General features: G+C 64.6%; 6 protein-coding genes across 6 annotated transcripts; 2 read left to right on the top strand and 4 right to left on the bottom strand.

Annotated features, from left to right (window-relative positions):
- Positions 1-496: 496 nt before the first annotated feature.
- On the bottom strand, positions 497-1545 carry AMSG_02556 (uncharacterized protein; the record flags this gene model as incomplete). The annotated part of the gene is made up of 2 exons (XM_013904012.1): positions 497-1472; positions 1515-1545. The coding sequence occupies 2 exons, from the start codon at positions 1543-1545 to the stop codon at positions 643-645; spliced, it is 861 nt and encodes a 286-aa protein (XP_013759466.1). The 3' UTR covers positions 497-642.
- A 366-nt stretch (positions 1546-1911) lies between these two features.
- AMSG_02555 (sodium/hydrogen exchanger) lies at positions 1912-4337 on the top strand. The gene is made up of 2 exons (XM_013904011.1): positions 1912-2004; positions 2108-4337. The coding sequence occupies exons 1-2, from the start codon at positions 1941-1943 to the stop codon at positions 3850-3852; spliced, it is 1809 nt and encodes a 602-aa protein (XP_013759465.1). The 5' UTR covers positions 1912-1940; the 3' UTR covers positions 3853-4337.
- On the bottom strand, positions 4079-5870 carry AMSG_02554 (uncharacterized protein; the record flags this gene model as incomplete). The annotated part of the gene is made up of 3 exons (XM_013904010.1): positions 5736-5870; positions 4134-5636; positions 4079-4090 (listed from the first exon to the last, which is right to left on the bottom strand). Exons 1-3 carry the CDS (start codon positions 5817-5819, stop codon positions 4079-4081), a joined length of 1599 nt encoding a protein of 532 aa, XP_013759464.1. The 5' UTR covers positions 5820-5870.
- An 881-nt stretch (positions 5871-6751) lies between these two features.
- On the top strand, positions 6752-8918 carry AMSG_02552 (uncharacterized protein). Its single transcript, XM_013904009.1, has one exon. It carries the CDS (start codon positions 6813-6815, stop codon positions 8364-8366), a length of 1554 nt encoding a protein of 517 aa, XP_013759463.1. The 5' UTR covers positions 6752-6812; the 3' UTR covers positions 8367-8918.
- On the bottom strand, positions 8396-10873 carry AMSG_11716 (uncharacterized protein; the record flags this gene model as incomplete). Its single annotated transcript, XM_013904106.1, has 1 exon — positions 8396-10873. One exon carries the CDS (start codon positions 10871-10873, stop codon positions 8396-8398), a length of 2478 nt encoding a protein of 825 aa, XP_013759560.1.
- A 39-nt stretch (positions 10874-10912) lies between these two features.
- AMSG_11715 (uncharacterized protein) lies at positions 10913-17131 on the bottom strand (the record flags this gene model as incomplete). Its single annotated transcript, XM_013904105.1, has 1 exon — positions 10913-17131. The coding sequence occupies one exon, from the start codon at positions 17129-17131 to the stop codon at positions 10913-10915; it is 6219 nt and encodes a 2072-aa protein (XP_013759559.1).
- Positions 17132-17441: the final 310 nt, after the last annotated feature.

Raw genomic sequence — 17441 nt, 5'->3', positions numbered from 1 at the left:
CTTGCCGCTGCCACAGCCATTGCCATTGCGGGAAGGTCCGCGCGAAGCCGCTCGCGAGCTTCTGCGACCTGTCTTACGTGCCTTGTTGTGCTTGCCACGGCCACGCCCGCGCCCCTGGCGCTGTTCCAAGTCCACGCCACGCGGCCGCGGCGGCCATCTGCGAGAGCTTCTATTGGGCTCCTTGGCGGAGCGGCGGGCCGAGGCGTCGTGCGCAAAGGCAGCGTTGAAGAGGGCATCCATACAAGGATCATCAAAGGAGCCGTCAGATGTGATGCTTGTGCGTCGGGCATGCCGGGGCTTGCCTGGCTTTGTCTTGGCTGGTCCGCTCGGCTTGCTGTGTGGCATGCCGCCGTGGCTCGCCAGTGACGCTTGGAGCAGGGCAAAGACGTCGTCGTCGCGGGCAGCGTCGGCAAGCGCCCCAGACCGGGCCTGAGCAGCGGCCTTGGCTGCTTCGGCACGTCGTGCCTGTCGCTTTGACTGTGGCTTTGCTCGCCGATGTCGTCGAGACCTGCGTGCCATTTACAAGATGGGTGTGTAGGGACGGGTGAGGGAGGGGGCGGTAGCGGTGGCGGTGGAGACTCACTCGGCGACAGTCACCCAGGCGCGATGACACAGGCCGGGCTGTGCAGCTTCCGAACATCCTTAGCACGCACAGTTGGCGCCGCACGTGCACGAATCGCCGCACGTGCACGTCGCCGAGCCGCATCCAGCAGTCTTGGTCTTCTTGGCGCAGCACGAGCAGTTGGCGCCGCAAGTGCACGAGTCACCGCAGGCGCACCCGTTCTTGCAGCACGCCGCCTTGATCTCCTTGGGGCAGCACGAGCAGTTGGCGCCGCAAGTGCAGGAATCGCCGCAGGCGCACCCGTTCTTGCAGCACGCCGCATTGATCTCCTTGGGGCAGCATGAGCAGTTGGCGCCGCAAGTGCAAGAATCGCCGCAGGCGCACCCGTTCTTGCAGCACGCCGCCTTGATCTCCTTGGCGCAGCACGAGCAGTTGGCGCCGCAAGTGCAGGAATCGCCGCAGGCGCACCCGTTCTTGCAGCAGGCGGCGCGGGTCGGGGTGGCGCAGGCACAGGTGGCGACGTTGTAGCGGCACTTTGAGCAGATGGCCGAGGTCGGCGAGCAGGTGCAGTCACCGCCGCCACAGGCCGGGCAGGTCGATGCGACGAGCGAGGGCAGGACAAAGGTCGGGCCAACAAACCCGCCATAGCCGCCGGGATAGCCGCCCGCGACGCCACGACCAAAGCCTCCGCCGAGGAACGGGCCAGAAGCCACCACAGCTGGCGGCGGTGGACCACGGGCAAACGACGGAGGCGGGCCGTAGGCGTACGGCGGCGGTGGCGCAACAAAGGTCGACGGTGGGCAGGACGGGAAGGGACCGTGGCTGTGCGAGTAAGGCATCGGGCCAGCGTGAATCGGAGCCATGGGCGGGCCAGGCATCGGGTATCCGTAGCCAAGGAACGGGTTTCCGGCTGCGGCGTAGGGGCCATGGCTGGGGTAGGCCGGGGGCATACCGGGAGCGAACGGGTTGGTCGGGTACGACATAGTAAAGAAGAGGTGTGCTTGAGTGAAGGAAGACACTGATCTGGATTAGACAGGTGTGGGTAGTCCGCCACACAGTCTGTGTGACACAGAAGGGGGTGGCAAGTGCTCGCGTGGGGCGCTGTGGGTGACTGTTGGCCCCGTCACCGATGTTCGTGACTGTTCCATGGCGCCAAATTGGCCAAAAGTGCGCCAAACACCCACACCCTCCCGGTTCGACCCAAAGCGCCAAAGTCGACGACTTTGTCATCGCGATGGCGATCATGATCGCGATCACGATCACACCCCCCTCACCCCCCCCCCCCCTTCCCCGTCCCCCCCTCGCCACTTCCCCTCACCAGCACTACCACCCCTCTACCCTTCAGCTACGCTTCTCGTTCTCCACCACATACTCATCCATGTCTGCGCTACGATGGCTGTGCATGCTAGCTGCAGCAGGAGCGATTCTCGCACACGTCACGAGTACGCCAGCAGAGCCAGGGGTGGGCACTAGCCATCGTTCTCTCTCTTCCCCTCGCCGCACTCACTCACGCATCTCCTCCCCTTTCCTCTCGCACGGGTGTAGATGCCGCATGTGCCCCGGATGACGAAGAGTGCGAAGAGCGCGAGTCGTGGGGGCTGCTGATCATCCTGGGCTTCCTGTTTGTGGCCATCTGGACGACGTACGGCCTCGTCTCGCGGCACCTGCATTACCTGCCCGAGTCGATCGCGGTCATTATCTTTGGCGCCATCATCGGCATCATCATCCGCCTCTCATCGTCATCCAATGACATTGTCAACTTTGAGCCCGACACGTTCTTCCTCTTCCTCCTTCCGCCCATCATCTTCGAGTCGGGCTACTCGCTGCACAAGGGCAACTTCTTCCGCAACATCGGCTCCATCCTCACCTTTGCCATTGCCGGCACCCTCATCTCCACTCTCCTCTTTGGACTCTTTCTCTTTATGCTTGGCTACATCGGCTGGGTCTACTACCTCCCGCTCTCGGATGCGCTCGTCTACGGCGCGCTCATCTCGGCGGTCGACCCGGTCGCCACCCTCGCCGTCTTCCAGGCGCTCGACGTCGATCCGACGCTCTCCATGCTCGTCTTTGGCGAGTCTGTCCTCAACGACGCCGTCGCCATTGTGCTCTACCACTCGATCCTCGACATGGTCCAGCCCGACGCCGCGTTTACGCTCTGGACGGCCATGGGCGCCATGGCCCGCTTTCTCTTTGTCTCGCTCGGCTCGGTCACCATCGGCGTCGGCGTCGCCCTCGTCTCGGCCGTCCTCTTCAAGTACACGGACATTCGCCGCTACCAGTCGCTCGAGCTCTCGCTTGTCTTTGTCTTTTGCTGGCTCCCGTACCTCATGGCCGAGGGTCTCCGTCTCTCAGGCATCATGGCCATTCTCTTTGCCGGCATTGTCATGGCGCACTACACCTACTTTAACCTCTCGCCTACCACACAGATCACCACACAGAAGGTCTTCCGCGCTGTCGCCTGGCTGGCGGAGACGTGCATCTTTGGCTACCTCGGCATCGCCGTCTTCTCCTTTGACCACTACCTCCACTTTGGCCTCATCTTCTGGTCCATTGTCCTCATCCTCGTCGGCCGCGCCGCCAACATCTTCCCGCTCTCCTCGTTAGTCAACGCCCGCCGCGCCATCCAGATCACGCCCAAACATCAGGTCATTATGTGGTTTTCCGGCCTCCGCGGCGCCATCGCCTTTGCGCTGGCTCTCAAGCTCCCGCTCGCCTCACGCACCATCCTCGTCACCACCACCCTCGTCATTGTTCTTTTCACCATTCTTGTCCTCGGCGGTGGCACCCTGCCGCTTCTCAAGCTCATGCGCATGCAGACCACCGGCGGCTATGTCTCTATGTCCAAGACTGAGGAGCTCGACCCGACCGTCTCCATCAACGACGCCGAGGAGGACGCGTCAGCCAACTCGGCCTCGTCGCCGCACCGCTCGCGAACTATCCACGCCGAACCCGGCAGCCTTGACCTCTCACGCTCGTGGTTTGAGCGTATCGACGACAAATACCTCAAGCCATTCTTCCGCGACATTTACTCGCGCCGAGCCGCCCGCCAGGCCCAGATCGAGCTTGAGGAAATGACCCAGACCTGGTACTCGAACCTCAAGGACACGCTCGCGCCCACAGACGCCGCAGACGGCCACCTCGCCGCTTTCTCTGCCTACTCGCTTACCGACGATGAAGCCGATGACGACCTCGAGCCTGTCGACTCGGACATCGCCGCTCTCCTCCCCTCGGCCCGCCACTCGTCGACTGCCGGCGGTGTCGGCCGCGGCCCATCGTCCGACGCCCTGTGAGTATCCTACTCGCGCTCGCTCGCCTCGATCGACGGCGGCGGCTTTTCCCGCAGCAGCATGTTGTCCAGCGCCATCGCTGTGACCGAGTCGGGCTGCGCTGCAATGATGGTCCGGAACTGCGCCTCGCGCTTGGCCTTGGCCGCCCGCCGCCGCCGCGCCATCCGCCGCGTCGTCGCAAACGCCTCCTCGATTCCGATCCGCTCGTTCTCTGCATCGCGAAGAGCAGTCAGCCGCGCCACTACCCCCGGCGACGAGAGCAGCAGCGCTCCGTCGGCCCCGACCTCGGCGTCCGGCACAAGCACCCGCACGTTGATTGTGTCGTACATGCCGTCGTCCGGGAACGTGATGAGCGAGTCAACTGAGAGCCGAGAATACTCGTAGTCGGTCGCGTCGTGTGCGGGCTTACTCGCACCCGCCTCCCTCGCAGCTTCGGCCCGTGACATGCGGGTCCGCGGCGAGTCCAGTGAAATCACAGAGTGACGCCGCTGCTTGAACGCTAGCAGCTGCTTGCCGCTGCCGCGCATGGACGGAGACCCGGGGCTCTTGCTCAGCGACGAGCTAGCCGGCACGACTTTGGTCGACCGCGATCCGCGCCGCAGCCGCGGCCCCGACCGCGGCGGCGTGCCAGCTTGCCCACCTGCCCGCGACCCGCTTGCGCTTGCGCCGCCTTTCTTCACCTGCCGCCCGCCTGGGCTGCTGGTGCTTGCGCTTGGCCCGCGCCGACTCATCACCGTCCGCTGGTTGACAACCAGCGACGACGACTGCGGCGTCGCCCGCCGCGAGACCGCCGAAGCTGCCAACCGGGTCAGTGCCCCCTTTCGCGCCTTGACTGACTGCATGGGCGTCGACTCGCTGCTCTCGCCGTCGCTCCACTTTGGCCGGAGAGAGATCGATCGTCCCATCTGCGGATCATGGTGAATGTTGCTGACCACTGGTGTGAGCGCAAAGAGCGAGCCGCGCCGTTCGGTTGCCCGCGACCGCACAGCCCCGCCGGCCGCAGGCGTCTTCGCCTCCACCGTCTCCGCCTCCACCGTCTCCGCCTCCACCGTCGTAGCCGCCCGCTCTGCAGCCTGCTCAGCGCGGGCTTCGGCAAAACGAGCCGCAGCCGAGATCGAGTTCTTCACCTGCTTCTCCCGACTCTCAGCTTCTTCCCGCGCACGGGCGGCTTCAGCCAGCCGCTTGCGCGCCCGCTTCGACGCCGCTCGAGCCGCCGCCATCGGGTCAACCGACGCAATCGATGCAACTCGCCGCTGCATATTGCGCTTACGCCGCTCTCCGGGTTCCAACATCTCGTCACCGCTCTGTCTTTTCCCGCGCTTAGAGCTCAGCAGCCTTGTGTGCGCGCCTCCATGCCGCCGGCCGCTCCCGCGCCCACGTCCGCGCCCGCGCCCGCGCCCGCTCCCGCGCCCACGCCCGTCTCCACGGCCTCGCAGCCGCTCGCCCGAATACCGATCAAACGAAGGCGTGTCGTCTGCACCCCCGCCGCCGCCGCCGGCAGTCCCACCGTCAGCCTCGCTGCCCTGCCCGTGCGCTGGCAGATCGACTCGATGGCGGCGCTGCTTGGTCAACTCAGTCTCAAGAACATCAACCAGCGCATCTAATGCGTCCCGACGAGGAATCCGCTTCTTCGCCGTCGCACTCTGTGCTTCTAGCTCTGCCAACCGCTTGCTCCTCGCCCGATCTCGCAACGCCTTGAACTGCTCCGAGAACAACGTCGCCGCCCACCCGTCCTTCTTCCGATTCCGCCTCACCGCTTCCAGCGCCCGCATCCACAGCCGCTTTCCCTATCCAACACCATGCCGAGCCAGATCCGCTCCCGTTAGTCCCTTTCCCCCCCTCCCGCACCCCGTTCCTCACCCGTCCACTCCCTCCACCACGCGTACCCGGGTCATAGACGGGTCCAACACCACTCTGCTCCCGGTCACCGCCTGGATGACCGAGGAGGCCTCGGCTGTAAAGTTCTGCATGACGACCCACGCCCTAGGGGCCTTCTTCCCCTGCAAGCAACGGTGTTCGAGTCAAAGACAAGTCTTGTCTCTGCCTTTATCTCTGTCTCTGTCGCCTGGTCGCGGCCGTGAGTGCGAGGCCGAGAGTGCGGCGCGATGAAGAGGCCACTCCCTCCCACAAAAGAGTGGCGTCATCGAAGGCAAATTGACGCCATCTTGACGGTTCATGCCACCGCCATGGATGGATGGCTTTGGAACACAGGTTTTGCACTGTGCAAGTCTCGCAAGAACTGGAACCGCAAGGCTGACGTACGGCGGATCCAGGTGCTGTGTGCGAGGTTCCGCTTGTGGGGCCAGGGGATCCTTCTTCCATCGGCCTCCGCTGCCAGCGTCGAACGGCTCAACTCGGTGGCGACAGACATGATGACGAGGAAGCGGAACCGCCTCTCGGCTCTGCGCGCCGAGAAGATGATGCTCCTGCGTGCATGGATGCTTTTCGACTTTGAGCTGACGAAGAAACTGTAGTGACGATACGCATCAGCTGTTAGTCATTTAGTCAGTCATTAGAATCAGTTAGTTAGTCACAGTAAGCCGTTCCGTTCACTGTTTGCACACTGGGGAATCGTTTACTCACGGCATCATGGCATCACCTCATCTACTACCCTTGCCTATCGCATCTTCTTGCAGTCTCCATGTACTGGTACCAGACTGCCTTGGCGGCTGGTGACCACGATGATGATGGCAAGGCCGCTGGAGTCGTGCACTAGCATAATCGATCGCTTACCCATGGCTACGCCTGATCATGTCTTGCCAACTATCATCATCACCATCGGCCGATCGCGAGGCGCGGCCATTGGACTGGACGCAGCTCCGCGGCTCGGGGTCGAACACTCGCCTGATCGATCGCCCCTTGATCAGACACAGGCCTGACCTTGACCTGTCTTGTCGACGCCACACACACACTCTCTCTCTCTCTCTCGCTCACTCACTCACTTTCCCTCCCCTCCCTCTGGTATGCCTCGGCCTTGCTCAATGGGTGTGGTGGTGGTACTGGTGGTGGCACTGGTGGTGGCTGTGCTCTCTGCGCGCCCGGTGGTGGCGGTGGGCGTATCGGCAAACGTGGCGCTTCCGCTGGAGAACCCGGTCCTCAGGCTGCTGACGTACGGCTTTGCGCGCGGTGGACTCGCCGAGGTCAGGTACACTACCGATGTGCAGGCGACGCAAATGCCGCGGCCTCTCATGGTTGCTCTCTTTGATGCGCATCAGTGGGCGCGCGTCCGCCCCGCCACCCTCTGCGACGCTCTCGAAGCTGCCCACAACATGTCCACCATCGCTCCGCTCCCGCCGGCTACCGCCGTCGATGCCTCGGCTCTAGACGGACTCGCTGCCGCGGCGTGGGCCGTACCCCCGGCCGGTCACGCTGCATGGGATGTTTCGTTCACCGGAGAAGGCGTGCTGGCGTTGGTCGAGTGCCCCGATGGCGATGCTGATGGCGACGTGGCGGACCGCGCCGCCAATGACGCGGTGGCGTCTTGGATCAACACTCGGACTCGCGCAGTCAACCCGGGCGGTCGCGAGCTCGACACCGAGACGTGGCCGCTGCCGATGGTGTACAGCGGTTTTCTGCTGGTGTGGACGATTGGGTATGGGGCATGGCTTGGGGCCACTGTCCGGCGAATTGCTGCCATCCGCGCACGCGCCAGTGGCCCGCCCAGCTGGTGGCGGGTGTGTCTGGCGCTGCCATGGATGGTGGGAATGGTGGCAACACTCGGTCTGCTCAAGATTGTCTCGCTTCTGGCGTACACTGTGTACTGGACTCGGTACGAAAATGCCGGCGAGCGGCCGCCGCTAGGCTACTCTGTGGCGGCCTTTGCGAGCGCGGTCATCTTTTACACTGGCCTCTGCTTTGTGCTTGGCCTCGCTTCACAGGGCTGGTCGATCCTGATGCTCCAGCTCCCGCTGCAGCGCGCGCTTGTTGTTCTCGCTGTCACGGGCTTTGCCTGGTTCGGCCTTATTGTGGCGAACATGCTCGGTGCGTCGTTTACAGTGGTCAAAGTCATTGCGTACGTAACCATCGCGCGGCTCTCGTTTGCCACCGTCCGTGAGACCGCGGTGGCGCTATCCAGTGCGCTGTTTGAGGGACAAGCGCTCTTTGCGCATCACGAGAATGCTGAGCAAGCCATCGCCGCCTGGGTTGCGCCGCTCCAGGCCAAGTACGCCATGATTCGCGAGTTCAATGCCAAGGTCACGATTCTCGCCTTTGGTCAGCTGCTGGTCCTCATGACCTCTGCCATCCTCCGGCCCTCGCTCTTTGAGATTGTCGCTCTGGACGAGGCTGTCACCGTGGGCGTTCTGGGCTACATGGCCTACCTCTTCCGCGTCGGTGACCTTGACTACGAGGTGATTGGATCGGAACGGAGCCGGACCGGCAGCGAGAGCCGAACAGAGCCCGGCTCGCGGTCAGACCCGCGCCCGTACCAGCCGGGCATCACGCCTGTCCAGGTAGTGTATCCAGGACCCGCGCCCAAGTGGGCGCTCGGAGTGCCGATGATGAGAGTCGAGGATTGAGCATGTGTGTTATACATCGCTGACCTCCGTCACTGCCGCGGCTGAGCCTTAGGACGCGACGTCCGCAGCGTCATCGTGTCGTACATGGAGGCGACGTCCTCTGAGACTGACGGGAGAACATGCTCAAAGGCAGCCTCAAAGTGGCGGGTGCCGACCTGGACGACCTCATGGGCGTCGCTCGGCTGATCGAGCTTGGACTTGGCAGCGGCGTCCATGCGCTGGAAGCACTCGCGAAGAGCAAAGGTGGCGGCTTGGCGGACAAGCGCGGCGAGGTCTGCACCGGAGAATCCATCGCACCGCGAGTCGAGGGCGATGGCGCGCAAGTCGACGGCGTCAGGCTCGAGCGGCGTCTTGCGGGCCAGCGTCTCGAGAATGGCGACGCGGTCGTTGGGCTCGGGAAGCGGGACGTAGACGAGCTTCTCAAGGCGACCCGGACGCATGATGGCGGCATCGATGATGTCAGGCCGGTTCGTCGCGCCGATGATGTACACTTGCCCGCGCGCCGACGTGCCGTCCATCTCGGTCAAGAGCTGGTTGACCAGCCGCTGGCCCGACTGGTTCGACTGGCCATCGCGGCGCGGGCAGAGCGCGTCGAGCTCGTCAAAGAAGATGACACATGGCGCCGAAGCGCGACCGCGCTGGAAGACCTGCCGCACTGCGCGCTCCGATTCACCCACGTACTTGTTGAGCAGCTCGGGGCCCTTGATCGAAATGAACGAGGCATTGGATGACGACGCGATGGCCTTTGCCAGCAGCGTCTTGCCGCATCCGGGCGGGCCGTAGAGCAGGACGCCGGCCGGATGCGAGAGGCCCATTTGCTCGTGCAGCTGCGGATAGCGGATGGGGTTGACAATGGCATCGTTGAGCTGCTCGCGTACATTGTCCAGCGCCCCAACGTCGTCCCACGATACGTCGGGCACCGTGGCAAAGCCTTCGCGCTTCGCCGACGGCTGGACCACCTTGAGTGCCTCCTCAAAGTCAGTCATGGTGATGGCGAGGCTCGAGAGCTCGTCCTCGCTCAACGGCTCGACGCGGGCCTCAAGTGCTTCAACCAGCGCCTTGTTCTTGGCCATCCGCTCCTCGCGGGCACGCGCCTTGGTGTCAACCACAACAACGGTCTTGGCGCCCGAGCTTGTGGCTTCGCTTGACGGCGCCGCCTCGGTCTCCATCGGCGCGGCCGTGTCCATCGGCGCCACCCCACTCAAGTTACCTGCCGCTCCTCCCGACGCCGAGAGAAACAGCTCTTCAAAGGCGCGATTGATGGCGAGGGAGGCCGCCTCCTTGCAGAGAGTGGCCAGGTCGGCGCCGACGTAGCCCGGCGTCTGCCGCGCAAGCGCCGGAAAGTCGACGTCCGGTGCAAGGGTGAGCTTGCGGGTGAGGACACCGATGATGGAGAGCCGTGCAGCCTCGGTCGGGATGCCAAGCGCGATTTCGCGATCGAACCGGCCGCCGCGCCGCAGCGCCGGATCGATGGCGTGTGGCCGGTTGGTCGCTGCAATGACCACAACCGGCTTACCGCCGGTCCGCTCCAGTGAAAGGTCATCCATGCTCGTCAGCAGCTGAGCCACAATCCGGCGCTCCATGTCACGCGATGTAGACGCCCGCGCAGGCGCGATGGCGTCGATCTCGTCCATAAACACAATCGACGGCGCGTTGAGCACCGCCGCGTCAAACAACTGCCGCAGCTTGGCCTCCGAGTCACCCGAGAACGAGGTCACAATCTCCGGCGCAGAAATGCGCAGAAACGGGACGCCCAGCTCGGCCGCCAGCGAGTTGGCCAGCAGCGTCTTACCCGAGCCCGGCGGGCCGTGCAGCAGGATGCCACGGGTCGGGCCGGTTCCCAGCGCCGCGTACACTTCTGGGTGCCGGATAGCCGTCGCCAATGCCAGCCTCAGCTCGACCACTGCCGAATCGAGGCCGCCTACATCAGCAAACGTAGCCGATGGCTCGACCAAGAACGAGGCCGGCGAGCCATCGCCAGCACCGCCAGGCAGACCACGGGCCCGCTTCTCGCCGCTCTCACCGGCCTCGTCCTCGGGCGCGGCGCTCTTCTTGCGACGCTTACGCTTACGCGACGGCTGTGCCGGAGCAGACAAGTTGGACTCGCCACTTGCCGGCCCAGATGCGAGTGAAGCCGCGGACGGAGCTGGCGATGCCGGTGCCGAAGCCGAGCCAGCACGGTAGAGCGAGGCCATGGAGCCGTTGAGGCCAGTGACTGGCGGCGGAGTAGCAGCCGGCGGAGGCGATGACGGATCGGGAGCGGGCGGATCGGTAGGCATGGGAACAGGTTCATCCAGCGCACGTGCAACGACATCGAGTCCCCGGATGACCAGAGCACGAAGCGGTCCGCGTTGGACCCGGGCATAGTCGCGAGGGAAGGTGGCCTGGAGGTAGTCGGACGCCGCAGCCGGGTCGAGGTAGGCCGGCCGGGGCGTCCCGAGCATCTCCACCCACTTACGCAGCCGCGGCACGAGAGCCCGGTCGGCAATTGGCTTGCTCCTGCCCATGGTTGGGGGGGGGGGGGGGGGGGGGGGAGGGGAGGTTGATTAGTTGTACTGCTCTTTGTGGAGCTCGGCAAGACGACGACGCTCCTGCTCGAGCTTCTGCTCCATCTCGAGTACGGCCTGCCGCTGCTCGATGAGGCGGGCCTGTGATGTGGTGCGGGTAAAGGTGCCTGGGCCGATGGTGTTGGAGGGGCTCGACGCCGCGGCTGCCACGGCCCGCTCGCTGTGAGCCAACTGGGTGATGGCAGCCAGTGCGGCCTTCAGCTCCTTGCATGCCTTCTTGAGCTTGCCAATTGCTTTGGATTCCGGGGCGGCCTTGGTGTTGGCAGCATGAAGGACGTGTGCAGAGCCAGCCGAGACCTGCTTGGCGAGAGCGAGAACTCGGGCAGAGGCCGGAGCCTCGGCGGCAACAGCGGCAGAGCAGAGGTCAGAGACCGCAGACGCCACCTCGTGAGCTGCCGAGACCAGGCCACGGTTCCAGGCCGAACCGCTGTGGTAGGCGAAGACCGAAGGCCGCGCAGCCTCGGCGTCCTCGAGCTCCTTCTGCATCTCTGCCGCGTGGGTGACCAGACGCTTGGCGGCGGCGCCAACGTCGAGCGACTCGTCGACCAGGTGCGCGTCGGCCGACCTTGCCCGGCCCTCCTCGGCGACGTGCAGCGCGGCCTCGACAAGTTCTGCTGCCTCATCGAGCTCGTGCTGCAGCTCTTCTTCATCAGTCGAGTCGGTGTCGGACGACGACGTTGAGTCTTCAAAGTCCTCGGCAGCTATGATCAGCTTGTCAGTCTTCTTCGAGAACTTGCCTAGCGCGGCGAGCACGCTCTGCATCTGCTCATCCACCTCTTCGCCATCGGCGGCGGCGCTGACGAGCTCTTCGAGCGCAAAGATGGCCCGGTGCGCAGCCTTGCGCTCGCCCTTGGCGGCCGACGCCGACATCCACTCCGGCCGCGGCGCGGCATTCGACGTTGGAGCCGCTAGCTCGGTCGCGAGCGCGAGCGCAAACTTACGCACAACATCGATAGCCGCGTGGAGCTCGTCAGAAAACTCGACCGTCTGCGCTAGCGTCGGCACCGCGCTCACCACTGCTCGGCTCATCTCGCGGATCTGCAGCAGTGCTGTCAGAGTCAGCGGTTTCGCCTCAGCTGCCCCATGCGAGCTCTCCTGCGCCAGCTCCAGCTGGACAGCACGGAGCAAGCCCACGATGCCACACCACAGCGTCCGGACAAGCGCCATAGCCCGTGTCGTCTCGTCGGCAGCCGCAAGCGAGTGCAACGCCTCCGCCAGCGAGCTGGCGGCGTCCAGCAAATCGTGCTGCGCAATCGGATCCACAAGCATCGTCGCCAGATCCGCGAGCTTCAGTCCCAGCGCCTCACCCGCCGCCACCGTTCCCGAGCCCGAGAGTCCTGAGAGCGCGTCAGCAGCCCCGGCAATGGTAAACGTGTCCTCAGACTTGCTCACCTGCACCAGCGTGTTGTTCGCTACTGCAGCCAGCCGCTCAGCCACGAGTGCTTTGAGCTTGTCAACCGGCTCGATGGCAGCTGCCTCGGCCGCCGCTGCTGCCTCGGCCGCCGCTGCTGCCTCAGCCTCGGCCTCAGCCGCCGCCGCCGCCGCTGCTACTGCCTCAGCCTCAGCCGCCGCCGCTGCTGCTGCCTCAGCCTCAGCCTCAGCCTCAGCCTCAGCTGCCGCCGCTGCTACTGCCTCAGCCTCAGCCTCAGCTGCCGCCGCTGCTACTGCCTCAACCTCAACTGCCGCCGCTGCTGCTGCTGCCTCGGCCACTGCCTCAGCTGTTGCTGCTGCCTCAGCCTCAGCCTCAGCCTCAACCTCAGCTGTTGCTGCTGCCTCGGCCTCGGCTGCTGCCTTGGTCACAGCCTTGACGGCGTCAATGTAGCTCGAAATGCCAGAAGATATGCCCTTGGTCGTCGAGACAATGTTGGAAGCAACAGTTGCTGAGAACGGGCTCGAACTGTCAGCCGGCGCGTCGCGGACTGCGGCGAGGACTTCTCGAATCACAGTGCCGACATCGTGCGCAAGACTTGTGACTGCGTCAGTGAGCTCGGCGGCCATGAGCGCTGAGTCTTCGCTAAGCTTGGTCATGACGCCGGCAACAATCGCAGATGCACCGAGGACAGCCGACAGCAGCTCAGAGGCAATGTTGAGGACATCAGCCTCGACATCCAGGCCCGACCGCGACTTGGCCATTGCCTTGACGTTCTGCGAGAGCGAGACCGAGAGCGAGGCCAGGTCGCGTGCGACCGCAGGCATGGCCTCCTTGCGGAGGGCGGTAAACGACTTGGACGCCACGCCCATCTCGCGCTCGGGTGCCAAGTCCAGGAACGGCTCGAGCTCGGCATCGTCGGTGCAGCCCGAGCTGAGCACGCCGACCGCGCCGTCAAGCAGCTCGAGCTGAATGGCCAGGCGAGCGACGGCTTCCGAAAGCGCCGGCTGTTCCGTGTCGTCGCCCGGGGGCAGGAGGGCAAGAATAGCCTTGACGTGCCCGCCGATCTTGTTGGTCGAGCCCGCAATGAGCTTGACCTTCCTCCACAGCTCGCGCGAGTCAAACTTGAGACCGACTGACGGGTGGGCAGCAGACTCACCGAGGTAGCCGAGCACAAGGTCGGCGACGGCTTCGACGTGTGAGGTTAGGCTCTTGGCCTCATCCAGCAGCGCCAGCGAAGGGTCGTGTGCCTGGCCGACGGCAGTGCGAGCAAGCATTGCCCCGTGGTCGCTGAGCGCGCTGACAGCATCGGCAACCCGGAAGAGCAGAATCGGCGCTGCCGACGGCGCGAGCTCCATCACAGTCGGAAGGTGTGAGATGACCGGTCCTAGCGCCGCGGTCTCGGCAGCGACGCCGTCGCCCGCGGTGGTTGCAGCGTCGCGGACAGCACTTGTCGCCGTCGCAAGATCGGTCGACGCCAGCTTGAGAGTCACCGAGCACTGCTCCAGATGTGAGAGAGTGGCCGAAAGAGAGCTGCGGATCTCAGGCCCGGCCTCGGTCGAGGCGTCCAGGAGCGAGGTGAGTGTGGCAAGGCCGGCTTCCGAGAGCTGGACCAGCTGGGCCGACTGGTCTTGGAGCGAGGAGACCAGCGCGGCGGCTTCAGGGGTGCCGGCGACGTACGGCAGTCGCTGGGCGGCCTTGATCATGGTTGAGGCGGCCAGAAGGAAGGCACGGGCACGCTCCAGTGGAGTGTGGACCAGCTTGATGTAGCACGCACCGAGCGCGCCGGCGTGGGTGCCCGGCTTGGCAAGAGCCATCAGGGTAGCAGCCGCGCCAGAGGCACCAAACACCGTCTGGCGCTCCATCTCAAGCAGGGCACGGCCGATCTTGGCCAGCCCGAGCGAGATGTCGGTTGCGCCAGAGACGAGCGCACCCGTCACGCTGGGAATGACATTGATGATCTTGGTGTACATGGTGGCAGCCGCGAGCGAGGTGGTGATAAAATCGGCAGTGGCGCCCGGTGGCAGCGCGGCGTCCGAGTTGCCAAACTCATTCTTGAGCGCCAGCGGAAGGAGTGTGAGCCGGCTCGGCGGAGTCTCGGGCGCCGAGGCCGGCAGCTCTGGCGGAACGCCGCCGTCACCGGTAAACTCGGTCAGCTCCTGGAGCGCCTTGGAGACCGAGACCATGGCGGCGGCAACCGAGTTCGGGTTTGCCGTCGCAAGCACGTACGTCACCGCCGTGTTGACTGAGAGCGACGGCGCGGCGAGCTCGGGGTAGCGGTGAGCAAGCCGTGAGGCAGCGTTGGTAACCTGGCCAGCGGCGCTGGCGAGGAGCCGGAACGAGTCTGGTCGGTGGACGAGCGGGGCGGTGAGAAGGGCGGTAGGCAAAAGGAGTGTGTTCGCGAGTGACATGGCCTTGGCGGCTGCCACAAGACCGGCCAGCGCTTGTGGGTCGGCCTGGATCGACGGCGCCACCTGCTTGGCCGCGGCCACCAGCTCGGTGCTCACCTCGGCGGCACGGTGGGCGAGCGCGGATATCTCGGTGATGCGCGACGTCGCCACACCGTGGACGCCGATGGCCGCTGTCATCGTGGTCATGGTCTCGCCAAGAAGGCTGGCCTCGTCAGCCATTGCGGCCTGGCGCGGCTTGTCCTCGGACTCGACCCCGGTCAGCGCCTGTGCCGACTCGAGGAGCGCGTCGAGATGGGCGTAGACCTTGGTGTAGAGGGCAAGAAAGGTCTCGGTCGATGCCAGCGGCGGGTCGATGTTGGATGCGGTGGGCGTGTCGGCGAGGGCGAGAAAGGCTGAAGCGATGACAGGTGGAAGCGACGAGACAAAAGCAAGGTGCTTGTGGACCTTGGCGGCGTCGAGAGGCGTTGCAGTGGCCATGGAGAGACACTTGCAGACGCCAGCCACAAAGGCGGCAAGCGCCTGCTGGAGGTGCGCAACAGGGAGGCTGGGGTCGCCGTCTGCGGCCGATGCCAGCGGCGCAAGGCCGAGGAGCTTGACCACGGGCTCAGTGCCAAACTTGGGTGGCGAGGCCGCAGCGTCGTGAACTGTAGCTATGCCAGCTGTGACAGCAGCAGCGTCAACGCGTTTGGGATCCTCTAGAGTGATGGCCTGTGGGCCGGCCTGCGACGCAAGGTCTGCGTTGTGAAGGACCGGCGACGAGTCTGCAAACTCGTACGGTGGTGGTGAGTCCCCATCGTCCGCAGGAGGGCCGGACAAGCCGGCCGGGCCAGATGGGCCGGCACCATCTTCGGCAGCCATGGCCAGGGCGGCGACCTCGGCAGCCTTGGTGGCGGCAGCGTCGGGCTTGGTGGCGGCAGCATCAGTCTTGGCAACGGCGGCATCAGCGCGGGCATCGAGGTCGGCGGCATCGGACGGACGCGGTGGCCCCCCCGGCCCGATGTCAGGCGACGCCGGCGGGGCCTTGTGTGGGTCAAACGAGAGGTCCTGCTGCATGCGCAGCTCAACGTAGCCCGAGATGAGCTGGACGATCTGCTCAGGAACCGGTGAGTCAATGACGTACGGGCGCGAGGCATGCTTGCCAAAGTCGAGTGTAACGGTATTGCGCTTGGACGACCACTTGGCGAGCTGCGTGAGCTTGAAGCGAGTGACAATGGCGTTGGTCTTGGGATGAATGCGGAGGATGCGGTCACGGGTAATGGCAAGGACCGCCGGAGTCTTTGCTCCGGACGAGCGGGTCTCCATGACGTCAAACTTGGTGCAGCCAAAGGTCTTGAGCCGCTTGGCGAGGCGGATAAAGTACTTTCGCGCCGAGAGCGGAATCATGTCGCCGGTTCCAGGCTTGGAGTTGAGCGCAACGTGAGCATCAGCGAGCTTGGCGATGACGTTGTCGACCTTCCAGTGGCGGGCAGGGAGGACCTCTGCAAGTGCGCCTTCGATGGTGGCGCGGTGGGCGGTAGCATCGTCCGGCGGGTTGGAGAACTTCTCCTGGAGAAGGACGGCACCGAGCTGGAGCGCCTCCTCGATGCGGACCGGGTATGAATCCGTGAGAATAGCGTCACGGATCTCTGCAAAGACGCTGTCAAGATCGGTTTCTGGTGTGGAGGAGGCCAGAGCGCCGTCGAGAATAGCGTGATCGTCGTTGGTCACCAGCCGCTTACTGAAGAGCAGAACGTCGGTGGGGAGTACGCCTTGAGAAGGCAAGTCTGACAGCATGTTGAGGTACCTCAGCGGAGCCGATGCCTGGCCGGCGGCGTTGCCGGCCGGCATGGACGCCGTGTTGACGAGGCCGTACGAGATGGCGTTGGTGACGCCAAACTTGGCAGCAATGGGAACAATGAGGTCCTGCACGAGATCGTTGTAGTTGGAAATGACCACCCGCGGTTCCTCGCCGAGAGCGGGGACGACGCGGAGTGGATAGGTGACGCGGGTAAAGAGCAAGTGGTTCTGGGCGTCGGGGTTGAACCGCAACTCAAGCAGCGTTCGCTCAGTGTTGAGCCACTCGCCGAGGGCAGCATCGACTTTGGACAGCGGCGACGTCCAGTCATCGTCAGCATCGACCAGGATCGAGTGCCTGCCACGCTTGGACTTGCTCTTCTTGGACTTCTTGGCGGCGGCAGCAGCAGCAGCAGCAGAACGGCCGAGGGTGAGCATGGACAGGACCGAGTCGAGCCGCTTGGGATGGATGAGAAAGAACGAGTGATCAGCACGAAGGCGGATCTTAAAGGCAGCAGCAGCCTTGGGCAGCAGCTCGCTCAGCGGCGTCGACAACTCCATGTGCTTGAACGTTTTCTTGGACGCTGACCGGGCGCCGGTCACACCGTCCATGGGGTCACCCAGGTAATGAAAGACAAACTTCATTGTAGGAGGGCGACAGGGAGGAGAGGGGGGAGAGGAGGTACGAGGGGGTGGGGAGGGCGGAGATGGACCAACCCGTGTAGGTTTGAAGTTGTGTTGAAAGGAGGTGGGAGGGGTGTGTGTGACGAGGAGGGGATGTGGTCGTGGTAGGTGGTGGTGGTGGTGGTGGTGAGGGAGGGAGGGGGAAGAGGCGAAATGATTCGAGAGGAAACACAAGTCGCCGGCCGGTGGACTGGTGGTGGAGCAGGGATGATGATGGGAGTGGCCGCCATGAGGGGAGGGGAAGGGGATGGGCTGCCGTGGCTGTGGAGGG

The sequence above is a fragment of the Thecamonas trahens genome, assembly GCF_000142905.1.
Source record: "Thecamonas trahens ATCC 50062 unplaced genomic scaffold supercont1.15, whole genome shotgun sequence".
Lineage (NCBI taxonomy): Eukaryota > Apusomonadida > Apusomonadidae > Thecamonas > Thecamonas trahens.
Note: the sequence above shows the minus strand (reverse complement) of the source record. Positions and strands in the feature narration are given on the sequence as shown.

Bases quoted from the DNA above. Each gene is read 5' to 3' on its own strand.
- AMSG_02555 (XM_013904011.1), top strand. From the start codon at position 1,941: ATGTCTGCGCTACGATGGCTGTGCATGCTAGCTGCAGCAGGAGCGATT. The intron at 2,005-2,107 runs GTACGCCAGCAG...GCACGGGTGTAG, and splicing joins GATTCTCGCACACGTCACGA to ATGCCGCATGTGCCCCGGAT.
- AMSG_02552 (XM_013904009.1), top strand. From the start codon at position 6,813: ATGCCTCGGCCTTGCTCAATGGGTGTGGTGGTGGTACTGGTGGTGGCA.